Raw genomic sequence first — 10,076 nt, forward strand, 5'->3', positions numbered from 1 at the left:
TGTACTTACAAGGCTTTCTGAAAGACACTAATTCTTCCTAAAAATGAAAAGCCTCCGAGAGAAGGTGGGGTTGGACTGGGGGCGGTTTAACCTACGTGCCTGGGCATCCTGAGGCATTTTTCAATCCCTAGGTCACTTTTAGTGTTATTTCTCTTTAATAATTTCTGCAGTCCAGTGAGTCTTTTATTTCTAAAAATATACATAGGCTCTTTGATATATTTAAATATTATTAGACTTTTCCTGAGACTGTGAAATCTATGTAAAATTAAAGCTCAAAATGTTTCACATAAAATTTCAAGTAAGTGTTCCTTTAACCAACCTTGGGTTTCCTTGGAGTAACAGATATTGTAATTATGCAGGAATGATTACATCAGAGAATGCAACAACTCTTTTTGTTCTTTCTTTAAAGGAAGCTCTATGCCCAACATTGGGCTGGAACGCACCACCCTGAGATCAAGAGTCACATGCTCCATCACTGAGCCAGCCAGGTACCCCAGAAGGCACCCCAGAAGGCAAAAAATCTTAATAGCTTGAGGGGAAAAAAAAAAAAAGGCAACCTTTTCTCATTAAAATAAGCAAAGCTATTCATAAACCAAGAAGAAAGAGAGGCCCCCGGGCTGTGGGCATCCTGCTCCGTGACCGAACACTGCATAGAAGAGGTCAGAGGAGGGGCCTCTCTGGGTGGAGTAAGTCATCAACGTGCTCAATTAAAATGCTGACTTCCGTGTTCTAAGGACAAATTCTCAAAGACAGTGTCTATATTTTACGTGGACACTTACTTAAGCCAAATGAGCCCTACGATCAATACAAGTATTTCCTTGGCCGATGGGCTGGGGAAAGGCCTGTGCTGCCGAAGCGTGGTCAGGTGCTAAGTCCTAAACAGCGTGGCCCAGCCGAGGAGGGGCTCTGCCCCAGGCCAGGAGGCCTCTCAGAGGCCCTGCACTCTCCAAGTCCACTGAACAGTGACCGAACCCAGGGCGCTCTGCCACACTTTGTCTTTTAATATGAAATAGTTATTCAGGAGCACCTGGCTGGCTCAGTCGGTACAGCGTACCACCCTTGATCTCAGGGTTGTGAGTTCAAGACCCACATTGGACGTGGAGCCTACATAAAAAAAAAAAAAAAAAAATCAGAAATAGTTATTTGTTGTAAACAAGGACTATGAATCCCATGACCTGGAGGTTGGTGCACACGATTCTGACTTTACCGGCACCTTCCTCCTGGCAGTGGCCATTTGTGCATGGAAAGCCTTTTCTAGCATGGATGTGCTTTGAGCTCAGGCCCATGGTCCTGCTGAGACTGAGATGAGGCAGTGGAGCCAGGACCATGCAGCAAAGGGATGCAGGAGCCCGCAGGAAGGTGGGGCCCCCGTGGGGTGGCTGAGCCAGGCCTCTGGCTGTGCTTGCCTGCCTCCCCTATCAGTGCACGGCGTAGAAGACTGAACAACAACTGGACCCAGGTGGGAACACTGGCATCCCTTCCTTCTCGCAGGGGTGACTGCTCCCCCTCACATGAAGCAGGCCTCCCACGTGACAGCGGATGACGCGGAGCCCCTGGACACCGCGCCGACGGGGAGGGCACGCCCAGGACGCGAGGGCCAGCTCCACTGCCGTCCTGTCTGTCACCTGTCACAGGTACACACCCCTTCCCCGCCGGATCTAGGGACTGTGTTTCTTTCGCTGGCCACTGGGAACAGCCTACTGCACACAGCCAACTTCCTTCATTTGTGGCTGGTATAAATTAAGCGGCTGTGTAAACTTAGGAACTTGCCCGTTTACCCAGAGGGTCACTCTAATGAGTGACAGAACCATCTGGTTTTCTCCTTCTTTACTATGACTACAAAAACAAGCATGATAGGTAACAGTTTACTGGAAGGAAATGAGGGATTCTTGTCCAGGTCAATTTCCCAGAAAACAAAACTATTCTGCCACCAGTTCCAGAGCCTCAAACACAACACGTGAGGTGGTGGGACTCTGAAATGTCCAGCGCTTCTCTGCACCCAACTCTGTGCTGAAGAACCTGGGTTACGAGCCAGTCTCCTGGAGGGGCAAGAAGACTTGTCTGGCTTCTGCTGTCATTTACTTCCTTCCTCTGCTTTCGGACGCCGCATTCCCCGCTGTGGCTGTGTCCCCCTCGGTGTATGACCCGGGAGCCCAGCCGGAGGGGCTGCCCCCTCTGCGGAGGAAGATGGAGGAGCCCTGCACCTGCCACAGGGATGCCAGTGTTCCCACCTGGGTCCCACTGGTGTTCACTGACAGGGGAGGCCCTCGAGCATGGGCAGAGGCCTGGCTCAGCCACCCCACGGGGGCTGCAGGGTGACTTAGTTGCGACCTGATTTCCTTCTAGACCCACACACCTGATTTTCCAAACGCCTGTTCTAACAGTAAACTGATGCGGAACGCCAAGCCTTACAATGAAAGTTGCAGGAGAAAGACATTTAGAAATCTGCTCAATCCTGTGGGGAGCAGGCGTACGTATGTGAGAAGTCACGTAACCTAGGACAGATGACACGTGTTTTTAGAGTTAGGACATAAATACGACAGTAAAGTCGCCTTTCCTAACAAGAAGCATGTGAGCCTTTGCTCATCAAATACGGCATGACAACAGGCATCGTGCCTCATCTTTTTTTGTTTGTTTTAAAGATTTTATTTACTTGACAGAGAGAGACACAGTGAGAGAGGGAACACAAGCAGGGGGAGTGGGAGAGGGAGAAGCAGGCTTCCCGCCAAGCAGGGAGCCCGATGCAGGGCTCGATCCCAGGACCCTGGGACCATGACCTGAGCCGAAGGCAGACGCTTAATGACTGAGACACCCAGGCGCCCCGTGCCTCATCTTTCTGAGACCGGCACCTCGGATGCAGGTGTATGGGGCCCTACCCACCCCCCACCACGGTTCTGCCAGCCACACAGAGCACCGCTCTCAAAAACCCGAGAATAACTTCTGACTCCCGAAAAACTTAACTACTCATAGCCTACTGCTGACTGGAACTGTTATCAATAACAAACAGTTAACACACATTTTATATGTTACATGTATTATAGGCTGCATTCTTTAACAAATTAAGCTAAAGAAAAGGTTATTAAAAAAACATAAAGAAAATATACCTACAGTGCTATACCGTGTTTATATGTACTGCATCTAAGTAGACCTGCGCAATTCAAACCCGTGTTGTTCAAGGTCAACTGTACATTCTACAACTTGCCATACATGACAACAGAGCATGGAGTATGACCCACCCTTAGGTACTCAGTTATAGCTATGGTAACACAGAACCAAATCCATCAATTTGAATGTCTCAGCTCCAGAAAAACCTACATACACACATACACACATGTGCACACGCACACGCAGTGTGAAATTTAATCACATGCTGGGGCAAGTAACTCCATAAAGGCTGTCCTCATACGGCCAAGTACTTTAGCATACCTCCTGACAGTGACAAAATAAATGCAGGAAACAGAGGAAACGTTTGGCCAATTTATGCTCCTATGTGAAATACACATTTCTGGGAGCAGTGGGGTGGGAGAGCCAGAGGGCACTGCCCCAAACCTTACTGTTTTCATTACAGAAAATATAAGATGTGAAATAAAACACATCAGCAAAATCTAAGGGACAGAATTTTCCTAGCGTGGTTCCAGGAGCAAAAGGCCTAGCTTCAATATTAAATTTCACACAGCCAAATGGCAACTCCCCAAGATATTTTAAAACATTTTTATACAGTTCAAAGATAGCAACATTCAGATCAGACCACTGTTAAGCGGTTTCTACAAATTTCCATTCCCAGAGAACCAAAACACTGAGTATTCCTACGGTACTGTGAGCAACAACAGAAATAATAGCATTTCACCTGAAACAGAATCCACGGTATGTCAGTCAAGATCATTTTTATGACTTCTGAAAAGAAAACTAAAATGAGGCACATTTCACCAAAGAGAAACCAGCTGGCAGCTCTGGGGGCTAAAGGGGAGCCAGCCTCTAGCAGAGAGGGTCCCGTGGGCTCAGGTGGGACGTGCGGCCCAGGCTCCAGACCAGTGCTGGCTCTCAGGGCAGCCGAGGGCAGCCGACGCCTTTCCCGTTCTCAGGTTTATCTCAGAGCCCACCACGTCCTGCCTCTTGCCATTGGCCCCATCCTCCTCCCTGGGCTCACGTCCTGCTCCTCCCCGCTAGACTACACACCGCCTTCCTCTGTTGAAGAGCATCAGTTTTATTTTTCAGTTGTCAGATCACTGAGATATGGTCCCAGCTTGTCCAGTTCATCCACTTAACTCTGGTTTGGGACATGGTGAACCAACACACAACGTGCTCTGGATCAGAAAGTCCCAGAGAAACGTGTCAGCACTGTGTCTTCGCGCCCCTATCCCGAGGCATCACACCACCAGAGATCCTCGGCAGGAAACTGTCCCCACTGTTATCACTCGTTTCCAGAGTCAAGACAATTTAGAATTGACATGTAAAAATAGACTACAAAACTGAGAATCTATTTAAGATAAAAACTCAGACTCTCCTGGGGAAGGAAAGAAGGACAACACAGTGAGGATTTCCTGACAGATGACTGGTACAAACAGCAAATTCTGCATGCTGGTGGCCGAGTCTTCACAGTGGCTGTAGTCCTACGGACAGTCAGACGTACACTTAGTGCATCTTGTGTGGAAAGTACCGCATGCATATTTACAAAGACACAGACGTGTATCTCGTGCTCCCGAAAGCAGGGGAGGTAAGTGCCCCCCTTGCTCCCACGTACAGAGGAGAAAGCGGAAGCGCCCAGAGCCCCAAGACGGGCCGGGGCCAGAGCTGGGATTCAGAGTCAAGTGCTGCAAGGCCAAGCCCCGAGTGCAGACCTCGACACGCGCTAAGACAGTTCCCAAGGTGGGCCGGGAACCCACGTTTGAGTCCTTTCAAAACTTCCTAAGTGCTCTACCACCTCCAGGAGGTACCGTTTAATAAAGGCCTCAGGTGCATCTTTTTGGACACGCTACACTCAGCTGGATGGCACATTTAATAAATAACCGTTGGTTAAAAATCAGGTGCAACTGACAGCCACTCAGTGAGATGACAAATAAAAAATGCTTACTTTTTTTGAAGTTTACGATTTTTTTCGGCCTGTCCTCCCAATTTGCTGAGCCCCAGGGCATCCTGAGAGGAGTTTTCTGTCTCTGAAGCAGCAGCTGTGGGGAAGGAGAGGGACTGAAGCACCCAGAGGAACGGACGCGGCCCTGCGCGGGCTCCCCCCGTCAGGGGGGCGCGTCCCCAGGCAGAGCGCGAGCAGTTCCGAGCGCGCCTCTGCCCGGGCGGCCGGCTCATGGAAGTGCCCGCGCTCGCCCCAGCGGGCACGCCTGCACCACCAACCTGGTCCCGTGGGCTCCTTGCCAGCGTGGCCAGGACGGCCTTTCTCTTTCTTGCCGAACAACCGGCCAATCGAGGACTTGATGCCCTTCTTCTTGGGGGCTTTGTGCAGCGAGTCCTGGCTACTGTTGCTGCTGCTGGGGTTGCTCACGGGGCCGTCCTGTGAGCCTGTGGAGCTTGGGGACAGGAAAGGATCTTGAACAAGCGCTCAGCACAGCACACCATCCCACACACGCGACCTAGAACGCTCGGCGTTTTTAATATTCCTTCATGCTTCATGGCCAAACGTGAGGTCTCTCGCCTTCACAGAGTGCGTGAGAAGCACAAGCTCCCGTCAGCACTCCCCGGGAGGGCTGTCCCCGGGAGGCTGACACCGTCTCCTTCCCAGGGAGGCTGTGGCGCCAAGCCAAAGGGGCCGAGAGCTTGGGAAGGCGCTCCTACAGACGCTGGCCCTCCGCCCCTTGGGAGCCCTGAGCTCCTCCCCGAGCAGGCCCTTCCCGGCAGCCGGCGAAGGTGGGAGCAGGGCCACGGCACAGAAGCGCACACAGCCCTCACTGAGCACCGCCTGGCGTGGAACAGAAACGCAAATGGTGCTGGCCTGGAATGGGGTGCATGAGCAACAGAGCGGCTACGGAGTGGCCTGGGTGTGAGCACAGGGCGGGGCTCTTGGATGGCCCGGAAGGGCACAGAGCGCCGCCGACAGAAGGAACCGTCGGGAGCCCACGCTGGCACAGCTCCCTCAGGAAGGGAAAGTTCTCCACAGTCAGTGTGCAGACTCTGAAAACGTGAAGTTGTCCTAAAAGCGCTGACACCATTTAGCCCCTTTCTTTCCAAACTGACTTTTGCGCAAACAGCCATGCGTCTTCTGCCCGATCCCCACACGGCTCCCCGAGCTTCCGCGGGCATCCCAAGAACATCGTTCACGTAAACTCCCCTCAATTCACTGGTATTTCTTTAAAACCATTGTTCTGACCTTTTTTTCTCCCCCAAGAAAAGATCAAGGATTTCTTAAAACTGCCAACTAGCACTGGAGAGTGTTTCCCGTGGGGTGCGCAGCGCCCGCGCGCGCCTTACTTTCTGACGTCCCTGATGTCCTCGTGGCTGACCGTGTGCAGCGCTCCTTTGTGCAGCCTGTCTAAGCGGAGGGATCTTGGGGAGGAAGGGGGGGACGTTTCACATTTTATCGTTGCCTTGTCATCTCGTACCTCTTCGCGGGAAGCCGGCAGCTGTGGCGGAGACAGGGAGACCAGTTAGCGACACTCCACCACAGAACAATCGCGAAGGCTCTAAACTGTAGCCGTAACCTTATTTGAAAACCTCGGGGTGTACAAAAAGCCTCACGTTAGCCTGAGGCTGTGCTACGGGGTGGTCCTGTTTACAAGCAGCAGCCCGTGGACACCCCTGCCCACCTGCATGTGAGTGTAGGGCGCCCCTCTTCCCGAGCCTCCTGGCAGCCCGCGGCTCACCCTCCCCGGAACCCTGCGCTGCCCACCGTGAGGACAGCCACTGAAGGGGATGGCAGAGACCGGGGCCATGCCCCCAACCCCATCACTATAAACTGGGCCCTCAGGAGCTCTCCCTGACGGAATGCTGAGAAGGAACGTGTTTATCCCCTGATGCCATTCAAAACAAGCACTGGTGAGTGCAGAACCCTCTCGTGCAAAACTGTCCACAGCTTCTTGTTTTGGGGGGAAAAGGAAATAGCCTGTACCATAATCCATCAATTCTAGTAATGATGCAAGCCGTGGAGTCCCTAAGGTCAAGTTCAAAGTGAACAGGCACCCCCCTTCCACCCCACACAGGTGTCTGGCCCACGTCTCTCAGTGACGTTATAACCTGAGGATGGATGTGTTCCACAGGGCAGGGATGAAGTGGCCCTAGGCTGCCATCACGACAAGATGACCCCCTTCAGAGTCCCCGTGTTACTTTCCGTGCTGCATCTGTGCGGCCTCAGGCAGGAGGGCGGGGCCTCAGGCAGGAGGGCGGGGCCTCAGGCAGGAGGGCGGGGCCACAGTGTGGCCCGCGCTTTAACCCCACCGGGCAGGTCTCACTCACAGATCTGGGCTTTGTGGCTGGCTAAGGCAGGGCTGGGTCTCATGAGACATGCGTGGCAGACCCCTGTACGAACAGTGAGACTGGGGCAGCCGTGGTGCTCTGTGACAGGACCTCGGCAACTGCGCAGGGGCTTGGGGACACCCGTGTGCATTAGCGCCGAGCGGAGCTGAGCTCAGGTAGGACACAACCGTAACCAATGGCTGGATAGTCCTTCATCCTTCCCTGATCTCCCATCACCGTCATCAGACAACAAAAGGTTATGTTAACTGGTTAGAAATTATCAACGTAAAATTTAACAGGGACAGATTTCAGTAACAGGGATAGATTTCAAATCCAGGTTAAAGCAATGATTTGTAAAAAAATAACAAAAAAGAACAGGATGGGGGAGCGACACTTGGGGCTGTGCTGACAATGAGGTCAGCAGAGACACAGTTCCAAGTGCTAGCCTGCCCTGTGCCGCAGCCCGGGCCACACGGCAAGCCCCAGCCAGGCCTGCCCTTCCCCTGCGCTCCCGGGGGAAGTGCACCCCGCCCAGCACTGGGGCCACCAGACTTGCGCCTACGGCTGCCTCAACTAGAAGGGGAGTCTCCACGAGAGCTGGGACTTAGCTCAGCACGCGCCAGCGCCAAGCACGAGGAGGAAAAGCAGGAGGAGGAGGGGGGCACGGTGCACGGCACGTGCTGGCCTGTCCGTGCCGACCCGGCACTCTGCATGTGCACCTGCTTTCATCCCCCCAAAACCTCCAAACAATGCCCCTCCAAGAAGCAGTCCGCGAGCTCAAGTGACCACAAGCAACAGGAGTGGCTGTCCCGCCTGGGTTCAGGAGCATGCCCCTTCTTTCACTGAGAAAGTCCTGCTCCCAAGAAAACTGCAGAGCCAAAAGCTAACAGACTCAGGCTGTGCTGGGCCCCGCTCTGCTGTGGGCTCCTGGTCTCTGCGGATGGTGTTTACAAAGGCATAGTCTGTGGCCGGCCCGAGGAGCAGGATCCCCTGGTCCTCCTCACGTAACCGGAGAGCAAACCAGGGCACCCAGAGGGTGAAGAGCACACCCGGGTCACAAGACAGTCAGTGACAGAGCTGGAGCTTGAACCCAGGAGTTTCACTAAATGGCCACACCGGTCTGCGCAGCGGAGGGGCTCCCCCGGCCGCCGCCCAGCTCCTAGCACCGAGCCCCCGACCTGGCAGAGGCGCTACCCTGTCAGTGCACGGCCAGGCGGGCTTGGGGTGGGGGTACACACAGTCCAGGGAGCAAAGCACAACAGTTACAAGGAAGACACTCTGGTCAAGGGATCTGTCCCCTGAGGAGTTGTACTTCCTCTGAAAATGGGGAGACCCGCCCCGCGGTCATGTGTACAGAGGAGAAGCCCCGAGGCCCGTGTGGGAGGCGAGCAGACAAATCCGTACCGCACCGCGGCCTCAGGCCCCGGTCTCCGCACCTGGGAAATGGGGTCACAACATAACCTGCGCCTCACAGGGATGCGTGCAAGGGTCAGGAACAGGCTCATAAAGCACTCAACGTAGCGCTGGGCATACAGCAGGGGCTCACTGCTGCTGGCTATGATGGTGGTGCCCAGCTCTAAAATCTACGGCTCTGCTTCCATAATTTCTCTTTTTGAAAACGATTATGTCTGTGGCGCCTGAGAGGTTCAGTCAGTTAAGCGTCTGCCTTCGGCTCAGGTCATGATCCCAGGGTCCTGGGATTGAGCCCCACATCCGGCTCCCTGCTCGGCGGGAAGTCTGCTTCTCCTTCTCCCTCTGCCTGCCTCTCCCCCTGCTCGTGCTCTCTCTCTGACAAATAAGTAAAATCTTAAAAAACCAAACTATGGTGTCTGGTCTAACTAAGTATACAGCGAGCAGACACCCGTGAGAGAAAGGAGAGTGCCCCCGTCTGTCGCGGTGCTGTGGGAAGACCAGCTCGGCTCACGAGGGCGACCGCCACGCACTCCCTCGGACGCATGTGCTGTGCGCTGCACTAGGGCGCGCTCCTGGGGAGTGAGGGGCACTCTTCCATGTCACAGACAAACAGAGGAATGTTCAGCTACTAAAAATTTTACCTTTCTACGATGTTTCCTTAAATCACTAGGCTGATAGAGGCATGCAAAGAAATGAAGAGAAATCAGATTTACTGCACATGCTGAAGTTAGAAATTCAAGGATCAGAACAGGCAAATATATTAAAAAAAGAAAAACAGGACAGATATAAGTGAGATAAAACTTGTTCAGGAACGACATAACTGGAAATAGAACTTTTTCTTACGACAAATTTAAACATAACAGGTTATTCAAGATTTACTAGAGAAATGCTATAAATTATTACGTGGGGAGATAAATTCCATTTTAACACACACAACTGATTAAAATACGGCATTCTGCGTAACACAGGGACCGAACAGCTGTGTTCTAAACTCTTCTTGAGTCTGTTTTCCTTACTGAAAACCATGCTGCACTTTTATAATATCAACCTCCTGATGCCGAAGTTCCCGCATACCTACTCCAGCACCCAGCAAACCTGCTCTGGGGAATGACCTGTGGGACGGTAATGTCAAATCCTCACCTGGAACTGATTTAAACCTTTCCAAAAATAAGTGCATTGTTTAAAGCAGAGTGCCCCGTGTGGATCTGTAAGAACAGGCACCAGCCTAACAGCACGTGGCACCTCTACCTTCTATGATTCCGTAC

The 10,076-nt window shown here is 52.8% G+C and overlaps 1 protein-coding gene across 1 annotated transcript in view; it reads right to left on the reverse strand.

Moving 5' to 3' along the window:
* PPFIA1 (PPFI scaffold protein A1) overlaps positions 1-10,076 on the reverse strand; it is a 61,239-nt gene that overhangs the window by 18,281 nt on the left and 32,882 nt on the right. Inside the window, exons 12-14 of the mRNA XM_081798462.1 lie at positions 6,418-6,579; positions 5,347-5,519; positions 5,072-5,165 (exon numbers count right to left, since the gene is read on the reverse strand). Coding sequence (XP_081654588.1) covers positions 5,072-5,165; positions 5,347-5,519; positions 6,418-6,579 — 429 coding nt within the window. The remainder of the gene's footprint in view (positions 1-5,071; positions 5,166-5,346; positions 5,520-6,417; positions 6,580-10,076) is intronic.

The sequence above is a fragment of the Leptonychotes weddellii genome, chromosome 11 (genome assembly GCF_054177405.1).
Source record: "Leptonychotes weddellii isolate Sample4059 chromosome 11, ASM5417740v2, whole genome shotgun sequence".
NCBI classification, from domain to species: domain Eukaryota; kingdom Metazoa; phylum Chordata; class Mammalia; order Carnivora; family Phocidae; genus Leptonychotes; species Leptonychotes weddellii.